The 26,928-nt window shown below is 34.2% G+C and overlaps 1 protein-coding gene across 5 annotated transcripts in view; it reads left to right on the plus strand.

Moving 5' to 3' along the window:
* Positions 1 to 26,928, plus strand: part of ZFC3H1 (zinc finger C3H1-type containing) — a 52,622-nt gene that overhangs the window by 3,601 nt on the left and 22,093 nt on the right. For 3 of the 5 annotated variants that reach the window (XM_025284470.2, XM_044941943.1, XM_006062142.3), the window contains exons 2-16: positions 1,940 to 2,356; positions 12,005 to 12,069; positions 14,509 to 14,707; positions 14,932 to 15,155; positions 16,532 to 16,655; positions 18,484 to 18,581; positions 19,915 to 20,124; positions 20,316 to 20,480; positions 21,671 to 21,808; positions 22,408 to 22,529; positions 22,925 to 23,074; positions 24,457 to 24,631; positions 24,863 to 24,994; positions 25,355 to 25,897; positions 25,983 to 26,092. In XM_025284470.2, the coding sequence (XP_025140255.2) occupies positions 1,940 to 2,356; positions 12,005 to 12,069; positions 14,509 to 14,707; positions 14,932 to 15,155; positions 16,532 to 16,655; positions 18,484 to 18,581; positions 19,915 to 20,124; positions 20,316 to 20,480; positions 21,671 to 21,808; positions 22,408 to 22,529; positions 22,925 to 23,074; positions 24,457 to 24,631; positions 24,863 to 24,994; positions 25,355 to 25,897; positions 25,983 to 26,092 (2,872 nt within the window). The remainder of the gene's footprint in view (positions 1 to 1,939; positions 2,357 to 12,004; positions 12,070 to 14,508; positions 14,708 to 14,931; positions 15,156 to 16,531; positions 16,656 to 18,483; positions 18,582 to 19,914; positions 20,125 to 20,315; positions 20,481 to 21,670; positions 21,809 to 22,407; positions 22,530 to 22,924; positions 23,075 to 24,456; positions 24,632 to 24,862; positions 24,995 to 25,354; positions 25,898 to 25,982; positions 26,093 to 26,928) is intronic. The other 2 variants (XM_006062143.3, XM_025284471.2) reach the window with 2 other exon arrangements.

The raw sequence follows: 26,928 nt of genomic DNA on the forward strand, positions 1-26,928 counted from the left end.
GGTAGAAGTAGGACACTTCATTTAGCCTTGAAGGAGATTAATTAGTCATAGCTCAATTGATTTTCCTTTTTTTCTGTCCTTTAGTTATTTTATTTTTTGTTAGTGTATTGAATCTTTTCTCTTTCTGAATATTTCCAAGGACTCTAGTCTTATTTTTTTAGTTGTTGTGACTCCATTGAAAAAGTGAGATTTAAATGTAGATAATTACCCAAGTTTATGTACAAAGAGTATGTAATGGTGGGGTCGGGGAGCAAGTAATTATCTAGCTTCATATAGCGAGGGGGCCTTTGAATTGGGGTAAATTTGAAGACCAGAAAAACCTAGACACAAAGCTATGCATAAATTGTGATAAACCTGGAAGAGATGAGATTGGAAGGGAATCATGAAAGCATTATATGCCATTGTAAGGATTTTGGACTCTATTCTTAGTGAGATTAAAACAAGGGATAAGATGTGATTTGTGTTCTAGAAAGATTAACAATAGGATGGAAGATGGCTTGTGGGAGATAGAACCCCAAATATCACCAGGCAGAACTATGGGAGTGCATTAGAATGCTCAAAATGAAGAGAGAGACTAAGTAGGACTCACTGGAGAGCACTATTGTTGCAGCAGTTGGGAGAGAGAGGTGTCATTAAAGACCAAAAAAAAAACCCCCAAAACCTAGAGAAACAAACGAAGAGTGGAGTTACGGAATGCTGCAGAGAAATCAGATAGAATAAGGTTTGAAAACATGATGGATAAACTCAGCCAGCAGAAGCCAGATTCCATTTGGTTGAGAAAGACAGGTAATGAGAAACTAGTATTATTTCAAGAAACCCAGCTGTAAAAGGAGATCAGAAAACCAAAGACTTGCTAGAACAGTTTTGCTGCAGAACTTTTAAAGATTTTCAGTTGTAATGATTATTTAGTTTCTAAAATACTTGGTGGTAATTACCATTCTTAAATTGGTCATTAGAGAAGTTTAAAAATCTTTGCAGATTGTCTAGTAAGTTGTTAAACAGAAGAAACTATATATAGGGAAATGTAATGTTATATCCTAGCCAATTTAATGATCTATTAATGCCTTATTGTGTTAAAACCAAATAAAATACTTGTCTTTTATTAATTTCTAGACTGGAGAAGTGAGGTGGAACAGTTTTTACATGTGTGAATTATTTTGAATAAAAATTTTAGTTTGGAACTTTGTAACCACTTCCAACCATGAAGTTATGTTTTATATATCACTATGTTAAAGAAAAGAAAGACCAAAAATAACAGGTTTTGATATCCTTATCTTCAAGGAAAAATTAGTTTAGAAGATACATCTTGAATACAACTTAAGGTTTTTGTTTTTTTTTTTAAATTGGTTTCATTGTCTTCGTTGTACCTATTTTGGATGTATACTTGATGAGTTCTAAGATAGCTATGTTAGGTTTTCAATACAGTGTTTCTTATTCATAACTTAGCCTTAAATATTATCAGTGTTCATTTTTTATCTCTATTTTTAAAAATTTGAGACACAAGAAGAAACTAATTAAAAAGAAGAAACGTCTTATTATTTGAAGTGTAAATTATCAACATCTGTGACAAACCATTCAGTTTCTCCCCTCTTCAGAAACAAATCTTTACCAACCAGCTTATGGGCTTTCCTGATACCTGCAGAAACATGCTGTAAACTAACCAGGTGCTGTATCTGTGTATACTGTGGGTAATAAGTGACACTGGTGATCTTGTAAGTGGACTGTTTATATTAATACTTGTTAAATTTGAAATACGGGTACATAATGAAAGTGCTTAACACATAACAGCACATGTATTAAATGGAATTTAGTAATTTTAAAATATCAATTCATCTTTGAAAAACACAAAAAAGGGTGACAATTCATCTATAACTTAATGTGTTTTTGTTAAATTAACTGGAAAATTTTTGGCAACTGGTTTCCTTAATATGCTGTTCAGCCAAAAGTTTTGGAAGATCTCCATCAAGAAAACAGAATTATTCATCAAAAAGTGAAAACTGTGGGGAAGAAACTTTTGAAGATTTACTTTTGAAATATAAGCAAATACAGTTGGAACTAGAGTGCATCAATAAGGATGAAAAACTGGCTTTGAGTAGCAAAGAGGAGAATGTGCAAGAAGATCCTAAAACGTTGAACTTTGAGGACCAAACGAGCACTGATAATGTCAGTATTATAAAAGACTCAAGTAAAGAAGTAGCTCCTGAGGAGAAAACACAGGTCAAAACTTTTCAGGCATTTGAGTTAAAACCACTCAGGCAAAAATTGACTTTACCAGGAGATAAGAACCGATTGAAAAAAGTTAAAGATGGAACAAAACAGCTTTCCCTGAAATCTGACACTACTGAATCTAGTCCAGGTAATGGAATTTCACATTTCAGTTAGTGATGAGATTTCCTTTGAAGGGGTAACTGGTTATTTTGGTAGTGTACTTCATTGAAATCATTCTGATATTTTGTCTGAATTCTTTTTGCACTGTCTACATAGACAGTCATGTTGTTGGATGATGACAAATTCTGTTTCATTTTGGCTTTAAGTGCTGATCAGGGCTAATAATACAATTTTAACATAAGTGGTAATGGGCACTTTTGTTCCCTGACTTACAGGGGATACTTTTGCCATTTACTTTTTTTTTTTATTGGAGTTTAGTTGCTTTACAGTGTTGCATTTCTGCTGTACAGCTGAGTGAGTCCGCCATACATATACATATATCCCTTCTTTGCTGTTTACTTTTAAACATAGTGTTGGTTAAGTTTATTGTAGGAGTTCAGACCTCACCACCATTCCTTGTTTGAAATTTTCAGCGTGAATGGATGTTGAAGTTCATCAGATATTTTTTCTTCATTGTGGAGAAGAGCATCTAATTTTTCTTGTTTATTAATGTAATGGATTATATTAACTGATTTTTTTTAGAGTTAAACCACTCTTGTATGATTGGGATAAACCCAGCTAGTTATGATACATTATTTTTATACATCATGGATTCAGTTTGTTAATTTTTTTTATTTTATGTGAGTGTATATTTAGATAGAGTAAAAATTTAGCTATTTAACTGTGTAGTTCTTTGAGTTTTGACAGATGGAAGGAGTTGGTAATCATTGCCAGCCATCACTATTCAGATATAGAACAGTTGCATTAACTCCTGCCAGTTCCCTCATGCCACCAACCCTACTTGGTAACCGCTGGTCTGTTTTTCTGACCCTATACTTTTGCCATTTCCAGAATGTCATATAAATAGAGTCATGTAGAACATTGTTTTTTAATCCTAGCTTCTTTGATTAGTGTGTTTGAAATTGATCTATGTGGTTACATGTATCAGTAGTTCATTCTGTTTTACTGCTGAATGTCCCATTATATGGCTTTGCTGCAGTTTTTTTATCCATTTCCCACTTGAGGGACATTTGGTTCTTTCAGTTTTGGGCAGTTATAAAGCCTTCATAAATAAAGGTTTGCTAATATTTGTTTAGAAATTTTCATCTATGTTCATAGCCTGTAGCTTTGTTCCTTGTTTTTCCTTACAAGTTTTAGTATAAGGTTGGTAGTGTGTCCAACTCTTTGTGACTCTATGAATTGTAGCCCACCAGGCTCCTCTGTCTATGCGATTTTTCAGGCAAGAATACTAGAGTGGGTTGCCATTTTTTCCTCCCAGGAATCTTCACAATGCAGGGATTGAACCTGCCCCTCCTTTATTTCCTGCATTGCAGGCTGATTCTCTACTAAGTGGGGGAAGGGGAGCCTAGTATAAAATTATGATGCTCATAATGAGTTAAGGAGTGGTTTTTGCTCTTTCGAATAGGTTTAAGGTTGTACTCATTCCTGGGATACTTGGTAGATCTTGCAGGTAAAATTATCTGGGGCAGGATGGAGTTTTCCTGGGGAGGTTTTAAACTACTGACTGTTCATGTTTTCTATTTCTGGGTAAAGCAGTTTAGGGAAACTATTTTTCTAGTAATGTGTTAATTTCCCGTAAGTTGAACAGTTTATACTAAGTTATTCTTAAGTGTCTTACCTTTTTATTAACTGTGGCATTTATAAATTTTATCTCCCCATACCTTTTAAAATTTCCTCAGAAATAAGTTCCCTGCTTATTAACTCATTAATTCTTAGCCTCTCTACTGTTGACATCATTTTGTGATATAAAATTCTATTAACCTCATTTTGGGCTATAAATTTTGCTTCCCTGATAGCTCAGTTGGTAAAGAGTCCACCTGCAATGCAGGAGACCCCACTTCCATTCCTGTTTGGGAAGATCCCCTGGAGAAGGGAATGGCTACCCACTCCAGTATTCTGGCCTGGAGAATTCCATGGACTGTACAGTCCATGGGATTGCAAAGAATCAGACACAACTGAGCAACTTTCACTTGGGCTATAAAATTTCTATTTTAGTTGCATCTCAGCTTGTGATATGTAAATTCTTTTCATTCATTTCTAAGTATTTTCTAATTTTTGTTGTTCTTTGGCCTGTAGGCTATTTGGAACTATTTCTTAACTTCCAAGCATGTAGGTTTTTTTAGCTCTTTTTCTGTTATCCACTTGTAAGGCAGTCACATTATCAGAGACCTATGTAGTACCAATCTTGTGAAATATTTCTAGACACTTGCATTATTGTCTAGCATGTGATCAATTTTTGTAACTTGTGTGTTTGAAAGGAATGTTTGGGTTGTTAGATCAGGCTTTTATGTTCACATCTTAGAAGGAAGATGTAAACAGTTTTTTGACCTGCTTGATCTATCAGTTAGTGAGAGGCTTGCTAAAATCTGCCAGTATGGTGGTGGATTTCTAGTTTTCAGTTTTTACTTTAAATACATTGAGGCTAGGGAATTATTATTCTTATTACTATGTAGTGACCTCTATGTCTAGTAGTAATTCTGCCTAAAAGATTATTTTGTCTCATATTAATAGCCAGCCACACCATCTTTCTCTTCATAGAAGTGTATGTTTTTTGTATGTCAGTACCTATCCTTTCCGGAGAGGGCAGTGGCACCCCACTCCAGTACTCCTGCCTGGAAAGTCCCATGGATGGGGGAGCCTGGTAGGCTGCAGACTGAGCGACTTCACTTTCACTTTTCACTTTCATGCATTGGAGAAGGAAATGACAACCCATTCCAGTGTTCTTGCCTGAAGAATCCCAGGGACGGGGGAGCCTGGTGGGCTGTCGTCTATGGGGTCGCACAGAGTCGGACGCGACTGAAGTGACTTAGCAGCTTAGCAGTATCCTTTTAGTCTTTCTGTATCTTCTTGTTCCAAAGGTTATTTGCACATTGTATGGAGCCTATTTCATTTTTAATTTAACCTGATAATCTTTGTCTTTTAACAAGAACATGTAATTTGTTCACACTTTTTCATGATTACTGATCTTTGTATTTCCTTTTTTTCTTTCTTGCCTCTTTGGTTTTTTTTTGTTTAAAAATTTTTTTTTTCTTTTACTGGTTTGAAAGTTAGATATTAAGTTTTGGGTCTCATTTTGATTCCTTTAAGAATTGTAACATGAATTCTTACCAATGTTTAAAGTTAATCAAGTTGTTTACCCCCTCCCTGATACACAAGGACAGTTTTTTCCTACCTTTGGCTGTGTATTTAACTCTTTCTTGACTCACTCTTCTGTGTCTAGAATCACTTATGCTTAAAATACGTTTTTAAGAATCTCCATGTAGTAGTTTGTGTCTACCATATGAAAAAGTTATTTCTGTTTACCCCCCTTCAAAGACAGTTTTCCCAGGTTTAGAATTCTAGATTAGTTAATTAAGTATCAATATGTTGAAGATATTTTTTTGGCTTCCATTGTTAACTTTGAAAAGTCATCTTAACAGTTTTGTCCATCTTAACAGTTTCTCATTTGAAGGTAATCTATCATTTTTCCCTAGTTGCTTTAAAGACCCTGTTTTTGTCTTAAAACTCTACAGTTTAACTGTGATAATTGTATTTTTTATTTTTATTCAGCTTGGGACCCGTTTTGCTCCTAGTTTTCATTGATTCTGAAACTTGTCATTATCTCTTATATTGTCCCATTCTCTTGTTTTGAACTCTGTATTGTATCAGTATGTTTTATTAAATCATCTCACTTTACTTTTCATTTCTCTTAAATTTCCATCTGTAACTGTGTGATACATTCTGGAAAATTTCCTCTGATGTATCTTTCAGTCCACCTAGTTCTCAAATTCTTTATCTCTTGTCTGATTGGCCTTAAGCCCACTTATTGAATTTTAAATTTCAGTTACAGTTTTTGTTTTAGTGTTTCATTTTTATTTTGTTCTTTGGTCATTTTTTAAATTTTTTCTTCTGTTTTTCAAATTTATCTTTATGTCTTTAAACATTTTAATTATGAGCTTGTTTTGATTTTCCTCTTTGCCTGCTAGTTTCTGGTATCTGGGTCTAATTTCTAATTTTTGCTATCCCTGCTGGTTCTCATTTTTTGGTACCTTCTTTTCTTGCATGTTTAATGTTTTGTTTTGTTTTTTTTTAAGTAAGGTGTTCATTTTCCTCTGAATTATTTTGGTGGGGAGTTTTGGTGGCGTGTACAAAGGTGAATTTCCTAGAGAGGATTTGCTTTTGCTGCTGCCAAGGAGCTAAGTAGACTTTTGATTTGGGCTGTGTTATATTTGACATCTTCAGGCAACTCATGTGATGTAAATTTGATTGCAAACCTGAATGGTGACTGATTCTGGTTACACATTTTTAGGGACATGTTTTTTCCTCCTCAGTTTAGCACCATGATTCCAGACAGGCAGTTTCAAAGATTATATATACCCCAGTGGGATAGAGAAGACACATAGATAAATATGGAATATAATGAGTTATGTATGAAAGCCTGCAGCAATGCAAAGTGAAAGTGAAAGTGAAGTTGCTCAGTCGTGTCGGACTCTTTGCGACCCTATGGACTGCAGCCTACCAGGCTCCTCCATCCATGGGATTTTACAGGCAAGAGTGCTGGAGTGGATTGCCATTTCCTTCTCCAGGGGATCTTCCCGACCCAAGAATCGAACCCGGGTCTCCCGCATTGCAGGCAGATGCTTTACTGTCTGAGCCACCAGGGAAGCCCAGTAATGCAAAGGAAGGATCAAATACCTTCATTTGGATTTAGAAAGTTTTCATTGTGATGGTAATGTGTGATGGCAATGTCTTGAGGATGTATCTTTTCCACTTGGGAATTCCCATCAGAAGGAACCAAATGAACAGTTGAAAGCATAAAGAACTTTTAAAGGATATTGAGATTGATCTAATACAGGTGCAATGTGAAATATATGTATGTTTGTTGAGTGGTTGGATATAAATTTTTAAAAGTACAGGTTGAGATTGGAATGCAAAGGGCACTGAATATCTTGCTTAAGGGATTTAGATTTTCTTTAAACCTCAGGTGAGCCATCAAATATGTTTAAACAGAAAAATGACGTGATCAGATGTCTGCTTTAGAAAAGTAACAGGCAGCAGTGTAAAAAGAGGGATTGGAAGAAAACCAAAAAAGCTAAAATTTATCTGAATCAAGAAATTCTGTTGATTAGTGTTAAAACACATGTACCCCTTCTCAAGTCTTCAGCAAAACTCGGTGCTATGGGTCAGCTTCCTTCCCTACCCCTCCCCCCCTCCATTTCTCTTTTTTTCAGGCCATTTACTCACCCTATTGTCAGCCTGTGAGCTTGCCTCCTATTTCAGGTGATCTCACTCAACTTCTAACTTTTCACTTCCTAATTGTAAGTTTATATGCATATCAATTTTCATTTCAGTTCTCTACTCTGAGAAAGTGGTGACCCTCTTTTTGTTTATGACCATTTTGTTTTAACCTGATTCCTGGCTCTGATTTCTCCCACTTTCTCTGGGATCTTACTCCAAAGGTTTTTTATTCTGTTTCCTCTTTAACCACTTTTCTCTCTTAAAGAGTACTTACTATAAACACAAGTACTTACTATAAACACACTGGTGTTTTCCATCCCCAGATCTGAACAATCCCCCCTCCCCCTTCTGCCTTGTTCCTTAACTTCTGTCTTTTCACCCAGACTTCCAGAAAGGCCCTGCGCTGACTCTCTTCACTTTACCTCTCATTCCTTCTTACCTCAGTGCAGTTTGCTTTTCTTCCCCTACCAGAGTACTGAAACTACTCAGGGCAAGATTACTTTAACCTAGTTACAGATTTTACTGTCCATTTTCTTTCATTTTTTATTTAATTTATTTCATTTTTATTCCATTTATTCAAAAGTTAGTTGAGCACTTTGTTCCAGGTTCTTGGGAGTACATCAGTGAACAAAATAGACAGTCATTTATTCCGTCATGGGCTTGCATTTTAAGAAGAGGAAACAATAATTATGATGACTAAATAACAGTTGTAGAGAGAGGAAAAGCATAGCAGTAAGTAGGTTAGAATGGAGGCAGTGGGTACGGGCTGCAGTATTAATGAGTGATCAGGAGAGGCCTGAATTTGAAGGTGAGATTTAAACAAAGGCTTTGAAGATGGTGGGGGAATAGCTAAATGTATACCTGTGGGAAAGAGGTTTCCAAGCAAAGAGAATAGATAGCTTAGAGTATTGGTTTTTTTAACTGTGGTTCTTAGACCTTCTTTACTTGGAAACTTAATAGAAATGCAAATTCTCAGGCCCTCCGCCAGATCTCATTGGAAAAGACCCTGCTGGGAAAGACTGAAGGCAGGAGGAGAAGGGGACAACAAAGGATGAGGTGGCTGGATGCCATTATCGACTCAATGGCCATGAGTTTGAGCAAACTCTGGGAGATAGTGAAGGACAGAGAAGCCTGATACGCTGCAGTCCATGGTGTCGCAAAGAGTTGGACACAACTGAGTGACTGAACAACAGCAACCCTAGATCTACTAAAGAGGAAACTCTGCAGATGGGGCCCAGCAGTTTGTATTTAACAAACCCTCCTGTTGATTCTGATACCTGCTAAACTTTGAGACTCACTGAACTAGAGTAATGACCCTTAGGCAGAGGGGTACTGGCACATTTGAGGAATAACAGGGAAGCCAGTGCCACTAAAGAAGAGGGAGTGAGGGGGATGAATAGTGGGAGAGAAGAGGTCAGAGATAAAGGGTGGGACAGATCATGCAGTATCTTACAAGAATGTTAGTTTTTATTCTGAGTGAAACAGGAGGTATTATAGGATTTTGAGCAAAAGATTGGCATAATTTGTTTTGTATTCTCTAAGGCTCACCCTGGCTGCAATTTTGAGAATATTCTATAGGGAGTAGATACATCTGTTACATTCAATAATACTTTTCTCATTAATCTTGAAATTTCAGGGTTTCAATGATACCATACACATCAGTAATTTCGTACAACTTCCTTCTGATTTTCCTGTTTGTTCTTTTTATAATACTTTTCCTTTATAACTCCTTATCTGTTGATGTCTTTGGTGTTCTATTCTCTGTGGTGGTTCTCAGTTGTTACAGGTTTTTTTTTATTTATTCATTTTTGGCTGTGCAGGCTTTCTCTAGTTGTGGCGAGCAGGGGCTAAGTTTCCAGTTGGGGTGTGTGGGCTTCTTATTGTGGTGGCTTCTCTTGTTGCGTGCTGTAGGGCACGCGGGCTTCAGCAGTTGCAGCTCACAGGCTCTAGAGCTCAGCTCAGTAGTTGTGATGCATGGGTTTAGTTGCTCCCTTGCATGAGGAATCTTCTGGGACCAGGGATCAAACTCGTGTCCTCTGCATTGGCAGGTGGATTTGTAACCACTGAACCACCATCAAAGTTCAGTTATTATGGTTTCAGCTACCCCCAAATCCTGATTATCTCTTGCCCAGTTTAAAATTTCAGGTAATAATTTTAAAAATTCTACATGGCTGCACAAGACCCATTTTCATTTTGGAAGTTTTGAGTAAGAATTGATGGAATGATGTCGTAAAGACCGATGACAGTGGTAGGACGAGAGGGCCGACCGCACATTTGGCAGTTACGCTGCGCCCTGCTTCTGTTACTCTCGGTGTGAAGCTGAGTTTATGGTCTGAAGCTTCTGGTCTGTGCTTGTTTTTCAGGTGACGTTGTGCTCGTTAGGTATCCGCCAGCTTCGTAGATGGTTGCTTTTACTTCCCTGACAGGGAGGTGATTCCAGCTTTTTATAGAGAGTCTCATCAACTAATAGACTTCGCCTAACTTAATGATTTCCTCTCATGTATGAGGAAAGTTCAGTTCTTTTTACATTTATTATGGAAAGTCTGTCTTTTTTTTTTTAATTTTCCTTGTTAATTTTTATGTAATAGTTATTACTCTTCTGGTATTCTTTAAAGTACGGTCAGTTTTGCTATAAGGTGACATGCATTCCTGAAAATTACTACACTGTGGAATTACACAATAAAAACCACAGGGTTTATGGGCAGATCATGTTAGGGGAAAAAACACTCAAAAACCTTGTCAGTGGCACATAAAAAAAAAGATTGGAATCTAATAAAAATGGTAGTTCAGGTTTACACATTAAATGGGTAAAAATGCCTGAAATACTATAATGTCACTTTACTTTGAAAAAGACCTAAAATGTGCCTATGGAAGCAGCCTACAAGTTACAAGTGGAAGCAGCTCCACTTACAAGTTACTGTGAGTAGAGCAAGGGAGGTTATTTGAAACTGGACAGTAAATTGTAACACCAGATGGGGATGGGTGTACAGTGAACTGAAGAGCTGGTAGATGGCTCAGAGTCTGTGGGGTTTGTACGTTCCTACATGGCTCCTACTAGGATCAGCTGGGTGTGGCTTTCTGCATTCTTGTAGTGTTTCTTGGACGCAAATTGTACATAAGCAAATGTGAAATTTGTATTGTCTTCAAATTATTTTCTAATATGGCAATCATGTTGCAACAAATTCGTATTTCCAAAACAAGCAATGTGGCAGAACTGACCTAACTCAAAGTTTGGTGGTTGCCTTCCATTTACGTTTTTAGGGTAGTTGATTAATTTTTTGTGTTGAATAAGTTGCCTATTCTTTTACCAGTAGATCTTGAGCAATCAAGTTAAGATATTTGGAATACTCGCAGTGGTATTATGGAGAAAAACCTAGGCTTGGTGTTCAGACTTAGTTTGAATCCTAGCTTTGCAAATCCAGTTGTGTCATCTTGAGAGATATTTTTAGTTTTTAACTTAATCTGTTGTAGCTATGAAAGAGTCTCATAACCGTTGCAGGTACTATAACTTTATTGCGTGATTTGTAGAGCTGTCATAGAGGAGATATCGTTATTTAGTTGCTAAGTCATGTCTGACTCTTTGCAACCCCAGACTGTAGCCCCCCAGGCTCCTCTGTCTATGGGTTTTCCCAAGTAAGAATAGTGGAGTGGTTTGCCATTTCCTTTTCCAGGGGATCTTCCCAAGCTCTGGGAAGTTGAACCCACATCTTCTGCATTGGCAGGTGGATTCTTTACCACTGAGCCACCAGGGAAGCCCGGATTAGATAATATTTAAGTAAGATTTTGTAATAACTTAATCAGAAATATGGGTCCAAGGCTAGAATTCTGGAAAATGTGTGGATGGACTTAATTTTGTTGTCATTTAATCTACTTCTGCAAATACTTTTCTGGATAAGTAGAGAACATTTCTTCTCCTTTTTTTTTTTTTTTGGTACATTTTCACCAGCAGGGACGTCCTGAGGACATTTCTTTAATAAATCAATACTATCTCTAAGTGTTTGAATTCATTTCAGCTTCAAAGGTTTGAATTAATCATCACATATTCTTTTTTATGTGTTATCTGTTTAGTAAGGAAGCTTTGTTTTTTGCCTGTCTACTCTAAATTCTCTTATTTGAAATAATTGTTTTTAATTCAGAAGTCATTTTTATCATAGTGCAGTTTTAATTTGTATTTTAATGTTTTGAATTATTTTTGCCTTTCTAACTTTAAGAAATGAAGCTGATATGGAAAGTTTTTTCAGATTTTCATCTGGCAACATTCTTTCCTTTTGGTTGAGAGATTGAGAAAATGAAACCCTTTATAAAAATAATTACTAGTATAAATATCACATAACATTTTATTTTAAATTGATTGTAGCAGTCTTTTAAAGCATTCAAAGTATGCTGTTTTATTTTAAAGGATTAGAAGATAAGGAACAAAATTTAACCAGAAGAATTAGTGCCTCAGATATTCTATCTGAAAAGGTAAGATAATGCTTTGTGGGATTGGATATGTCTGTAAGACTGATTCTTGTTTTGCTTTACTCTCTTCTCTTGAATGGAAAATTCTGTCTTGTTTTTTACTTTCTTTCTTTTTTTTTTTTTTATTCATTGCTGTACCTCCATTTTGATATAAGCCTTAAAGATAAAATCTGGAGTGAGATCTTGGAATATCAATATCTCCACTGGATTCAATTAACATATTTAATTGAAATGCTATATGTTCGATAGATGAACTTTCTGCTTGTTTTTTGAAACTTTTAATTTTCTTCCAGACATTTTCTTTTCTTTATTTTGAAGGATTATGCTGTGTGAGAAAGCTTTGAAGTTACACCTTGACCTGGTGTCCACTTCTAGTTCCTCTTAATAGCTGGGTGATCTTGTGTTAGCTGCTTAGGCTTTGCTTGCCTCTGTTTTCTTTTCTACGAAATGAGTTTAATGTCATCTGTTCTCTGGATTGTTGTGAGGTTCAGCAGGGTAAAGTGCAAGAGCATCAAGCACTGTGTTTGACGTTTAATAGGTATTCACTGGGCCAAGCCTTTGTTTGCTGAATTAGACAGCTGAAATATCTTCGGTTTCTTCTTTCTATGAGTAAATTGAAATGAAAACAGCTTAGAAGTTTTAGGAAAGAGATGGTCTTGAATTTAAGGGTGATAAAATAACAGATATACCCACAGGCATGCATGTATATATGTATATATATAGTTTTGAATATGCTAACAATGACTATAAGGTAGGTTGACATTATCTCTTACAGAAGAACTAAAGTTCAGATGTGTAGATAAACTGACTTGCTTAAAGTTTTATAAGAATTAGATATCAGAGCACGGAGTTTGAATGAGCTTCAGTACTCTTCTTACTGATCAAGTAGCTGCTTTGAGGGACAGTATCAGTGGTCTCTTTCATTCCACAAGGGCAAGTAGCAAAAGATAATCAAAGACTTTTAAGTCTCTGTGGAACAGTAATGATAGCTTTATTTTAGTTAAACTCTGGATCAGCACTGCCCAGTAGAATTTTCTATAATAATGGAACTGTTCTATATCTGCACTCCAGTATGGTAGCTTTAAGCACATGTGCCTGTTAAATATTTGGAATGTGACTACTGTGGCTGTGAAACGGAAGTTTTCATTGAATTTTAGTTAAATAGCCACACATGACTTACTGGTTCCATTTTTTGGATAGCATGACTCGAGATCTTCAGTACCAAGCAGTAGAATTTGATGTTTAATGATTAAATGACTTAGAGTAAAAAAGACTCATGATAATTTTTCAGCTCATTTTTTACATATATTTCCCAAGAAAGCAAAGAGTAACTATATCCTGGTTTGGGTAAACTGAACTACCGAAATACGTGATGGTAGTTCAGTTAGGGATTTATAATAGTCTGTAGAAGGTTAAACCACTAGGTAGACTCTACTGTTTTCTCTATGTTTAAGAATTAAATAATTTAATTTGATTTTAAAAGTATAATTACAATTCACTTACTAGATAAGTGAGCCTTAACTTTTTTGAGTCTTAGCCTCTTTTTAGTTTCCTCTCCTTTTCTATTTATACACAAAAGGGACAAACATGCACAGCTTTGTGTTGAACTTCAAGGAGTGGGGATGCCAAAGGACCCCCTTATTGCCCTCCCTCCAAAGTCTCATGGACTTCTGTCTAACACTTTTGCTTAGGTTGCCCGACATTTTCTGTTACAAAATGTACAGAATAGATAATTTTTAAAATTAACCTAAAAAAAAATACAGTGAAAAAATAAAGGTTATTTCAATTGGAAAAAAGTTCTCAAACATTTATTCCTAACCTGTTTCCCTGTTTTAGCTTCCCTGAAGAAGTCTTGGGTGTTAAAAATATTGTCCGTACCAGATAAATATCTGTACCTTTAGAACATGGAATGCTCAAATATAAGCAAATCTTGACGTATTTTTTCCTTCAAAACTGATTTGAAGAATTATAAAATATATTTTTAAAAGTTTGCAAATTTGAATCTTGACATTTCAGTGTACCTGTTCTGTGTAGTACTTGTAAGGCTAGTAAATGCCCATGATTAAGGAACCAGTTTGTTCTTTGGTCATTACACGCCCTGGGTTGATTTCTTCTTGCATTCACTGCCGTCAGATTTCTTCTCTTGTTTGGGAAGCAGTTAAATGCCAATCTCAAACTTTTTTTTCGTCAGTTGTACCCTCCTCCTCTAACCCTTCTCATGTGTACATAAATCTACAGATTGATCTTCAGTTTGTATTACAGGGCCTGAATTAGAGTATAGGGCTATGTTAACTTATTCAGTTTCCTTATTTTATTTGTATTTACCATTTAAGTATTTGTCTTAAAATTAACTTTAAATTTTGATCTTATAGCAGCTTTGACTTGGTAATATGTCTAAAGTCAAATAGAATTTTTAAATGGCAACTATTTCTTTTGTTAAAGAAGCTTGGTGAAGATGAAGAGGAGTTATCTGAACTGCAACTTCGTCTTTTGGCTCTTCAGTCAGCCAGTAAAAAATGGCAACAGAAAGAACAGCAGGTGATGAAAGAAAGTAAAGAAAAGTTGACTAAGACGAAAACTGTGCAGCAAAAAGTTAAAACCAGTACAAAAACACATTCGGCCAAAAAAGTTAGCACTACAGGTGATCATTTCTATTAAACTCTTTTAATTGATTTCCTATATCAGTATAGTTTCTAGATTTTAATTCAGAAAGTTTTGAGCTGGGGAATTATATAGGGCCCTGAATAAAGGATAGTCCTGTATAAATAGAACTTAATAATTAAAATAATTATTAAAGCTTTGTTTTCTCTATCTTCTTGAAAATTCTAACTCTAATAGATGCTGATGTTTCTATATTTTTTAAAGCTAAACAAGCATTGAGGAAGCAGCAGACAAAGGCATGGAAGAAACTACAACAGCAAAAAGAACAGGAAAGACAGAAAGAAGAGGATCAGCGTAAGCAAGCTGAAGAAGAAGAAAGAAGGAAAAGAGAAGAAGAAATCAGAAAAATTCGAGATCTCTCAAATCAGGAAGAACAGTACAATCGATTTATGAAATTGGTTGGTGGAAAGAGGAGATCAAGGAGTAAAGTAAGGAGTACAAAAATACAAAATCAAAGTATTACTCAAATTTGAGTATCCTTGTATTAGCTCATAAATTCAGTCAACTAGGAAACAGTATTAAGTTCTTTTGTTTGATATATATATATCATATATATATGATATATGCTTGTTATATATAAATAATTCCTTTGGGAAGAAGGGAAGGTAGGTTATAATTGCGAATGAATTGTTTTTGTAGTTATAGATGCTAGAAATAGAAGAAATAGACTAAAATTATGATTAGAAAAGCCTCCCTTTGGCTTTTGTGCTCTTTTCTATTTAGAAGAAAGAAGCATTCCTGAGTTGCAGTGAGAACTTATTTTTAAAATTACTATTCCCTTTTAGTTTTCCATTGTTTAGTAATGTAGAATTAGAAATGTATCATAATTAGTCGATATGGATTATTTATAAGAAAGTTAAATCATAATATCATAATAGCCTTAGTGCATGTGGCTACTTTAGTTATCAAGCATTTGTGACCTTTATTGTGTAAGTCATTGATAATGACTGGACGAGTCATTGCCTTTTATGGCTGGTGTCAGGAAGTAAATTGGAGATTTAATATTGATCTGGTGCTATTAGCAGCGACAAATTTCAGAATTCTGAGCTTTGAGACTATACTTGCAAGTGTATTATTGATATTAAAGAATAGAGGGATGTTAAAGAGTAAGAGCTCTTTAATTGTAGGGAGTCAAGGGTTAGATTTGTTTAAGTAAGGAATTTATAACTATTCATGCTTTGAGCTTCCGAAAAGTACTTTGATGAAATCTTTTTATAGAAAAGTATTGTGCATTATTTGTATCCATTTGGATAGGTTTTGCTAATTTTTAAATTCTTATAAACTGTCTCCAAGTGGAGATTGTAAGAAGTGAAAAAAAAGAAAACAACGTACAAGCATATGACCAAGACTTTCTAGTTTTCAGTTATCATTAATTTATTCGTAACTGAAATGTTAATGGATTATTTGGGCAATATTCTAAATAAAGCTTGATTACATAAAACTTGAATTCATTTATCTGATTTCTTAATTTACAGAGAGAGGCCATTAGTATTTCTGATCTTGGTGTCATCTTACTTTCTAGAGGAATAGCTGATTATTTAGTAGCTCAGCTCACTGGGGGATTTCATCTGTACATGTAGTACTTTCTAGCTTCATTTTCTGTCTGACAGTTATAAAATGTCAGCCACAATATACCTATCATGTATATTGAGTTTCCCAAATCAGATGTGATAGTTCTAACTGGATCATCATGATTTTTGATACTGTTCTATGTAAAAGATAACTATTAATTTTTTTATAATTTCGAGCCTAAGAATAGACTAAGACAGAAAATGTGAAACTAAAAATAAATCTTGTATATTAGTCTTCAGATCCTGACCTGAGACGATCCTTAGAGAAGCAAGCTACTGATAGTGGAGGAGGCATTTATCAATATGATAACTATGAAGAAGTTGCTATGGATACAGATAGTGAAACCAATTCTCCAGGTATGAGCTAAAACTTAAAACATTTGTACATTCACAATTATTAAGTAGAAAATGGTCAAGAAGCTACCCAAAACATTGAAAGAAACGTAGAATGAATTTGCTGGTAGGTTGTACAACCAAAGACATTATTTGGTGGTTAAATACTTCAAAAGCAAACCTCAGACTGTAGTATTAACCTTTATTTTCTAGTATTTCTTCCTGTATAGTATTTTAATAAAAAAGGCAGTATTCTGCTGTTAACTGTTTGATCTAAGAAGTGAATATTGTGGGAAAGGTGAGAACGCTGCCTTAAAAAACACACGAACTAATAAATCTTTATGTTTAAGTATCTTTATATCTAAGGCATTCTTCATTTTAGTCAAAAAAAGAAGTCTTTCTTTTGTTCAGGCTTCTTTTCTCCTTCTGATGATACTTTGTAGGAATAGGGAGATGGAAAGTGATCCTAGTGGTGCCTTAGGATCAGCTGATTATAACTGGACGGCTATACTTCAGTTAGAGTGCATGGTTTAGGATGTGGCCCTCCTTGAGAGTTAGAGACTTGCTTTAGTTGATTTTCAGGAGTAATGGACTGTGAGGGACCTACCCTCTTACTAATTAAAGCTATCCTCTTACTAATTAAAACACATAAGAATGGGGCAGACAACAAAATGCCATTAGCATTCTAGAAACTAGAATACTTACTTGCAAGGTCATATGATTAGTGTTTTTCTTCCAGTGGTTGTATTGTGAGACCAAATGAAACTAGAATTCCACTTTAGTGTGTCTAGAGAGAAGGCAGAATCTATATGATTTGGTAATGTTTAGCAAAAGCTCATTTTCAGGTTATAATGTTTAGCTTCATATTTAATAATCTTGTATTTTCATGTCATAATTATCTTTGGTCAGCCTTTAATTATTTCTAAGTTCTTGAAAATGATTCTTTGTAGTTCTCAAATATTGACATTATTATTACTCTATAATAATTTTATGATTTACCCTTTAGAAGAATTTTGTAAAAAAATAATATAAAAAAATATAATCAAATGGCATCATTTGGGTCACAAATCAGCTCCATATAAGTCATGTGGTTAATACTCATATTGACTTGAAAGACAACTGGGGCAAAGAAGAAATATTAAGTTTCCCTAAAGGTTACATGGTTTAGAGGTAGCAAGAGTAATCTTCAAGTCTGTCAGATTTCAGTGAGTCTAAAGAAACCACTGAAGGTAAAATAAGCAGCTATTTTTATCTGCTACCAAGGAAAAAATGCTAACAATTTAACTGAGATGAATCAGTAACTATTTCAGAATTACTAAATTTGAAAAAAAATGTATACGTTAATGATTAAATGTAATAGGTAATTCTTTTCATTCCTAGCCCTCTTTGCTTTCTCTTCAATTTAAATAGTCCATTTCTTCACTTTTCTTCACATTAAGGGAGGAATGGAGTCACCACATCACTGTTTTCCTTTGGTTATGATACTTTGAGAGATTTCAGGGGAATTTTTTGTTTTATTATTTCTTAAAAAGTATGTTTTTTTCCAAAAAGCAATAAAAGCCTTTCCTGCTTTATTCCCTTTTACCACAAGTAGGTGAAAAGTAGAACAAGGTAGAAAAGTGTACGAGGGATTAAATATCAGCTTAAGTGGATGGCTAACTTTAGAGTGATATAAGAGCAATTATAAATAGGCAGAGGTAGTCTCATGGAGGTTAAGTATTTTATTGGAGATTAATACAATCTCACTTGTACTTTACTTAGATGTAGTTATATGTCTTCAAAAATATGATAAATTTAATTTATTCCTGTTGAATATATGTTATTAAATTCCTATAAAATTTTTTTTTAACAGCTCCTTCACCAGTGCAACCACCATTCTTCTCTGAATGTTCATTGGGGTATTTTTCTCCAGCACCATCTATTTCTTTGCCTCCACCACCTCAGGTTTCTGTAAGTGAGGATTGGTATGATTTCTAAGAAAGTTTTGTTGCCTTGTGTCTTTTCTAATTTGTTTTGAAAAGCTGGTATGTAGTTAATAGTTAGGTTTGAGAGCATAAAGTCTGCTTGCCAGAGTTAATAGCTATGAAATCTATGGTATATTAGTTCCTGGCAGGCTATCGATCTGGTAGATTTTTTCATAGCTAATTTTTAGTCTCATGTTGGACTTTCTTTCAATATTTAGCATGTTTCCTTCTTTATTTTTGCTCCTCAGAAAATATATTCTTAAGCAGAATAAGAATTACCTGTTTGGATTTTTTTAGAGGGTAATTGGGATTTAAGTGTGAGTTTGAGTGAACTCCGGGATTTGGTGATGGACAGGGAAGCCTGGCGTGCTGCAATTCATGGGGTCGCAAAGAGTTGGACACGACTGAGCGACTGAACTGAACTGAAGGTTCTTCTAGAAGCTTTTTCCTTTTTCGTCTTTTGATTATATAGTTGTTTTTAATTTGAAAATTCAGTAAAGGAAAAGCATTGACTAGTTAAAGAAAAGTTAATTTCTTTTCAACCTACTTTTGAAAGAACTGCCAGTCCCCTGTTAAAAAAATAAAAAAGGAAATGGGGGAATCACAAAGTGATTTGAAAGTTTTCTCTAGATTGAGAGAACCTGGAGCTCACACTGGTTCTCTCTTAATGGGTTAGTAGGAACTTTGCTATTTCACAGGTGTTAGGCAGACACCTGGTGTCCTCCTGGGAAGTTTAAGATGAGGGGAATATTAGAGTAGAGAGTGAGAGAGAAACATTTTTTCTTTCTTCCTTGAATCATTTTAAGTTCCAAGAGAAATGTTGGAAGGTCTTTGAAGCAAAAATGTGTGCCAATGCAGGGATTTGGGTAAAATTAACTATCTTTACAGATGCTCTCTAAGAAGCCATTTCACAAGGATTTTATGAGGGTAGTGGTGGTGATTTCTCACATTTAATTCTTATACTCTAGACTGTTCCCATCCAGAATCCCTTTGGTTCCTAATTTTTAATTTTTACTTAAATATCTGTTTTCAGGTAGTCACCTAGAGAGATCCTGTAAAATTTGATTTCTCTATCATGAAGTTCATAAATTAAATTACAGTTGATTTTAACTTTTTGTAAAAATTATACTTTTTCTTGGCTGAATATTGAATTTGGGTTAGTTTTAAGATTTCCAGTATACTTAGTTCACTTATTCTTACAGTAAAGTAATCACCTGATGTTTGCCTTTTTCTAATTTGATATTGCTGTAGCAGTAAATGCTTGGAATGAGTAAAATTTGCATGGTAATTATTATTTCTTCTTTTTTTAAATTAACTAGTCTGTACCACCTTTGAGCCAGCCTTATGTGGAAGGCTTGTGTGTTTCTCTTGAACCTCTACCTCCTCTACCACCTTTACCACCTCTTCCACCTGAAGATCCAGAACAACCTCCAAAACCACCTTTTGCAGATGAGGAAGAAGAGGAGGAAATGCTGCTTCGAGAAGAGCTACTTAAATCTCTAGCGAATAAAAGAGCTTTCAAGCCAGAGGTAATTTAGGTACCTGAACCTCTAGGTGGTGCTGTTGAGCTTAGTTTTAGGTAGGACTACTCTGCTAGTTTGGGATTTATTGGGCTTTTCAGTAAAGTAGGGATAAGTCGGTTAACTAATTTGCTCAATACCTTTAAAGATGACAGGAATTTCATTTAAAATGGCTTCATATCTGTCTCTTCCTTCTTTAGGAAACATCCAGTAATAGTGACCCACCTTCACCTCCAGTTCTAAACAATTCACAGCCTATGCCAAGAAGCAATCTGTCCATAGTCAGTATTAATACAGTGTCTCAGCCTAGGATACAAAACCCAAAGTTTCACAGAGGACCTCGTCTTCCACGAACTGTGATCTCGGTAAAAACAAAATAATTAGTCCCTACTCTTACTTAAATATCTTGTGAGAAAGTTTATGCAGTTTTGCTGTCCTGTTCCCTGCCTCTAGTTTATTATATACAAACATCAGTTCAGTTCAGTTCAGTAGCTCAGTTGTGTCCGACTTTTTGCGACCACATGAATTGCAGCACGCCAGGCCTCCCTGTCCACTTATTTTTATTTATTAATAGTGAAATGGGAGCAGCTTTTTCACTTGTAAACTGGTGGAATTTATGATAATATTTTGGGGAAAGCATTATTTTCATCTGAGGGGTATTCTTTCCCCTGCCATTTCCTCAACTTTTGTTTTATATAAATTGGTCCTTTTAGATTTTTCATCTATTCTAAAGTCAGTTTTAGCAAATTATATATATATATATATATATAGTTTTTTCTATCTTTGCTCATATTTTTTCAGTTAATGACTGTACTATAATGGAAGAATTTATGATTTTTTTCACTGTTAAGGAGATTGAAATGACATTTTATTTCTACTTTGTTTTCTAATTACTTTGAAATAAATGTGGAGAAGGAAATGTCAACCCACTCCAGTAGTCTTGCCTAGAGAATCCCATGGACAGAGGATCCTGGTGGGCTACTGTCCATGGGGTCGCACAGAGTCAGACACGACTGAAGCGACTTAGTATGCATGCATGCGTAAAATAAATGAAGCAAAGCCAAGTTGAAATCTTGCCTCTGTTAGGTAAACATATCCTCTGTATATCCTCTATATACACATGAAAGCCATGAAGTTTTATTAGTAATAATGTGGAATTACTATTTTTTCTCTGACTTTAAAAGGTTAGTCTAGATTGCATTATGTTTCTTTATAGAAAGTTGGTTAAAATAAAATTTAATGAAAAAGATGATAGTAGTATCTAGAATATTTCATTTTAGTATATAGAATATTTTAAGTTTTTGGTCTATCAGGTAAAATATAGAATCTTTTATGTTTTGGTGTATCTGTGGAGTGGGACAAAGTTGGTCAATTAATGCAATATAAACAGAAGGAACCATAGACTGTCTACTTGAAACCTATTATTTTTATGAATTTAAATTCATATAGATAAAGTGACTTGTTCATTGTCATGAAGCTAATTGTGTGTGGTAGAGCTAAGAAAAGGATAGTGATACATTTGTTGTCAAGAATAACAAGTATATTGGCTTTGCAGCTTCCAAAGCATAAATCAGTGGTCGTAACACTAAACGATTCTGATGATAGTGAATCTGATGGAGAGGCGTCCAAGTCAACTAATAGTGTTTTTGGTGGATTGGAGTCTATGATTAAAGAAGCAAGACGAACTGCTGAGGTAATTAAGTGCAGTAATGAAATATCGAAAGATTTATTGACAATTACTAAAATTTGCTTGTTTTTCCTAAAAACTAGACTTTGGAGGTTTAGATTTTTTAATATATTGAATTTTTGGAAATTTTTTTTGTACTTGTATGATTGAGTTTATATAATGAAGTGTGTGTAAATTTAGATAGATTTAACTATTTAAAAACCCCCTTTGTCTCCAGACTAATCCTTCTTCCAAAATAGTAAAATAGTGTGGATAATTGTCCTCTGTACTAAGGAAATTTATTGGTTTGCAGTTGTGTTATATTACCAGAAAATAGTTTTACTCAAGTGTGTGATCTAAGTACAGCTTTTGTCCCTATTTGTAATTGCAGCGTTTGTTTAGATATGAAATGGTTCAGTTATTTTTAAACCACAGGTCTTGACTGCTTAGTGGATTATACAGTTAATTGGTGGTTAAAGGCCAGCATTGTTTTTTTTTAAAGTAATAGAAAATAATGATGAAGATATTTATTTCTAATATACAGATGTGTACTGGATAATGTAAAATTTAGATCTAAGTTGGGGTTATGAAAGTTTTTGATCTGGTTGACTTCAAACGTTTTCTAGCAAGCTTCAAAACCGAAAGTACCTCCAAAATCTGAAAAAGAGAATGATCCCATGCGAACACCTGAAGCTCTTCCTGAAGAAAAGAAGATTGAGTATCGATTGTTAAAGGAAGAGATTGCCAAGTAAGTAGCATTTTATGTAGTTTGCTTTAAAGGTGTGTGCTGTTTGCAACACTTAATCTGGATAGAGTTTATTGGCATTGGGAAATGAAAATGATGCTTTTATCCAAGATGAAGAGTTAATGTTTTTATAAGTTGCACAGAAGGTGGAGCCAGATGATCATCTATAAACTTGAATTCAGTCACTAATGCGCTGAGATACAGACAGCCTAGAAATAGATAAATGCTGTTATAAGGAGAACTACACCATTAGCTTTGCATGCATATTGGTCATCATTGTTATTAGTCAGTGTTAGTCACTTAATATTTTTACATTATTTTATGAAAAAGAATACATCTTTAAAAAATAATTTCAGTTCTTCAGGGAATAATTTATCAACCTTTATTGATTATTTCAGTCGTGAGAAACAGCGATTAATTAAATCAGATCAAGTGAAGACAAGCTCATCATCCCCAGCAAACTCTGATGTAGAAATTGACGGGATTGGCAGGATAGCATTGGTTACTAAGCAGGTTACAGATGCAGAAGCAAAGCTTAAAAAACATAGGTAAGTCTCATTATCTGGTTATACTGCATGTATCAAAATGTTCTATATCAGAAGGATGTATTTTTGTGCTGTGTGTCAATAATAAGTACACTGTATGATTACTAATCCTTTCATACTTGGTAGACCTAGAGAGGCTATCATTTTGTGGAATTGTCCATTTACAGTACATAAAGTAATAGTATTAATATTTAAACAAAAATACCAAGACTTCAGAAGAGTTTTCTTTAGATTTATGTAAGGCCTATTCATTGCTAAAATGAAACTCTTTGTTTTGGAATTTTCTTTAAAACCTCTGGCATGTTTTTAGAAATACCTTTTATTGGAAGCATATTTTTATTGTTAAAGGTAGACTTAATTGTTCGGAATAAGTCATTACTTAATGTGTTCAGTAAGACACATGGTCAAATATTGTGTTATTATAAAAACTATGATATGCAATAACCTTAAGACGTATCCAGAGTGTTATATGCAGTAACATTAAGATGTATTAAGGCTCATAGATGAAATACTGTGGTGACCATAAATCTTTAAGGAAATGGTATGGTATGTATATTTTAAAGGAAATTAAAATAAATTCATTTAGATTCTGTTTCTTTAATAACTTTCATAAATGAAAAGATTTTTTAAAATTGTCTTTCTAGTCCCCATCCTCTTTATCACATATTTATCACATATCCTCTGTCTTTATGATTCATTCTAGATGTCAGTTGTTGTGACTATTTGAAATATGGTATCTTTCTGGGAAAGATGCTTTTTTATTTTTTTTAGCATAATATTCAGTAGTTGAAAAGATGGAAATCTGTATCCATAAATTTGTCTTTCTGTCCTGATTTATACTTCTTAAGTTCACACTTGTAAGTTAAAATTAAATGTGCTTATTTATGTTTATTAGATGTTTATTTGTGTGTTTATTAGGAACATTATAAATGAAACCGACGTAAGGATTTTCTGTCTTAAGTCCTGGTTTTTCAGGAGTTATTTAGGGCTATGTTGAAATTTACTGTTGATGGCTTTTCAGCTATAATTCACATTACTCAGACTTGTAAATTCCCTGGTGGTCCAGTGGTTAGAACTCTGTGCTTTCATTCCTGAGGGTGCAGGTTCAATACCTGCTGTGGATGTGGAACTAAGATCCCACAAACCAAATGGTGGAGCCAGGAAAAGATTAACCCTTAGTTGCTTTCATAAAATTTAGCAGTGTGTATCTGAACACTTTGGTGATTGATGAATATGAAAATATTTATCCTTTTAAATATTTACCTCTCTCTATTATGAACATAATTTTAAAAATGAGCTATTACTTTGTAAATTTTTTATTCTGATGATTAACGTTAGTCCACTAGTTTAGAAAAACATTAATAATTTTGTTATTTCCCAATTAGGATTCTCTTGATGAAAGATGAATCTGTTTTAAAGAATCTAGTACAGCAAGAAGCTAAGAAGAAAGAATCTGTTCGAAATGCTGAAACAAAAATTACAAAACTTACAGAGCAGCTTCAGGCAACAGAGAAAATTCTCAGTGTCAACAGAATGTTTTTGAAGAAACTTCAGGAACAGGTAGTGTTCTTTTTTAATTCAAATATTGTAGTCTCATGTTTACTACACATTTTTATGGGCCAAATTTTTAGTAAAACAATAAAGCCATCAAAATATATAACCTATATATTGTTCTTCATTGAGACATAATGTTAGCACATTTTAAATTTTCAGTTGAATACCCTAAAGCTATTATGTTTAAGAAGGTATTGCCTCTGAGATTTACATTTTCAGAATTACCCTTTATTTCAGATTCACAGAGTTCAACAACGCATTACAATTAAGAAAGCTTTGACTCTGAAGTATGGAGAAGAACTTGCTCGGGCAAAGGCAGTGGCTAGTAAAGAAATAGGAAAACGTAAACTGGAACAAGATCGCCTTGGAGTAAGTTGTTGGTAGAAATATTTTATGTTTGAAAAGGAGAAGGTTTTAATAATTCTTTTGGGGGTAAGAGATGGATGAAAACTTCAAGGTTTTTCTCTGCATATTCAAAGAGAATAAGATTAAAACTTTGTTTTTAAATGACATCCACAGTTTTGGAAGCTTATTTTTTTATTTTTATTGTTTGTTTTTTATACACCACAAATTAACTAGCAAATCTGTTGGAGGCTTTTGTTAAACTGTTTATTCTTGTTATTGACTTAGTTTTATAATGTTGGCATTGTTGGGATAGCACAATTATCTTAACAAAAATTGTTTATAAAATCATAGCAATATAAAATATTGATATCATTTTCCCCCCAGCCAAACAAAATGATGAGACTGGACAATTCTCCAATATCAAGTCCAAGAAGGCATTCAGCAGAACTAATTGCTATGGAAAAAAGACGGTTACAAAAGCTAGAATATGAATATGCCCTGAAAATTCAGAAACTAAAAGAAGCCAGGGCCCTAAAAGCAAAGGAACAACAAAATATTGCTCCACTTGTGGAAGAAGAACCTGAATTTTCTTTACCTCAGCCCTCACTTCATGATCTGACTCAAGATAAATTAAGTTTGGACACTGAAGAAAATGATGTTGATGATGAGATTCTGTCTGGTTCAAATAGAGAAAGAAGAAGATCTTTCTTAGAATCCAATTCTTTTACTAAACCTAACCTTAAGCACACTGATACACCTAACAAAGAATGTATAAACAAACCTACTAAGAATACAGTAGAAAAACCAGAACTTTTTCTAGGGTTAAAAATCGGTGAATTGCAGAAATTATATTCAAAAGCTGACAGCTTAAAACAACTGATTTTAAAAACCACCACAGGCATTTCAGACAAGGTTTTGCATGGTCAGGTAACCGAACATTTCATATTCTTAATGAAATCTAGAATTCACCCTAGCCTTATTTGCCTTTTGAAATTGCTGTTTTCTTTTGCAGGAGATTTCTGTGGATGTGGATTTTGTGACAGCACAGACTAAAACAACAGAAGTGAAGCCATGTCCATTCAGACCCTACCACAGTCCCCTTCTAGTCTTTAAATCTTACAGGTATAGAAGAAAGATTCAGTAAGCTTGAGTTTCAGGATTGCTCCTTGTTCTTAATAATATCTTAATCTTTAATGTTTGATGACAGGGAAAAAATTGAATCACAATCACTCAAAAAACAAGCTCGTCATTTTAGGAGATAAAAAATTCAGGTGCTTTGTTGTAGGACTTGAACCAAACAGGAACTAAGAGTTAACTTACACTTGGGTTTATTAATTCTTATCAAATACTAATTTCTGGCTACTGATGGAATTGTGAAGAATTCTGAATTACTATCTGTTAAGGATTTTAAGAAAAGTAACTGAGAGAGATTCTTATGTGAATTTTTAATTTTGCTTTTTAATTATACTATTACTTTAAGGAATACATTAGCTAGCTTTCATAAAATTGATTTGACATTTTCAGATGATTAACTTTGCCAGGTTTTTTTTTTTTTTTTTTTTTTTGAGACTCTTTAGAAGCTGTGTAACTGTTAAATTGATATGATTTTATTAGAATCTGTGAAACTGTTAAATTGGTATGATTTAATCATAAAATTGCAAAGCACCTACCAGGTAGTATAGACTTTTTCTTTGGTTTTTTGGGTGGCTGGTAATATGTTGAAGAAATACCAATGTTATATAGCATTTTATTATGTGGTAAGAAAACACTACTTTAAAAACACTAGGATATTTTTGTTCTTTGTTTTCTATTTCAGATGTTTTATGTCCTGAGTGTAGAAGTAGTTTGTCCTTATGACTTGATATTCTGGTTGTTTTCTAGAGTTAATTTTAGTATTAAGTAATTAAATAGTAAACTCAAAGTATAGACACTTTAATTGAGAAAGAAAAAAAATGAAA

This window comes from Bubalus bubalis, chromosome 4 (genome assembly GCF_019923935.1).
Source record: "Bubalus bubalis isolate 160015118507 breed Murrah chromosome 4, NDDB_SH_1, whole genome shotgun sequence".
In the NCBI taxonomy this organism is placed as follows: Eukaryota; Metazoa; Chordata; class Mammalia; order Artiodactyla; family Bovidae; genus Bubalus; species Bubalus bubalis.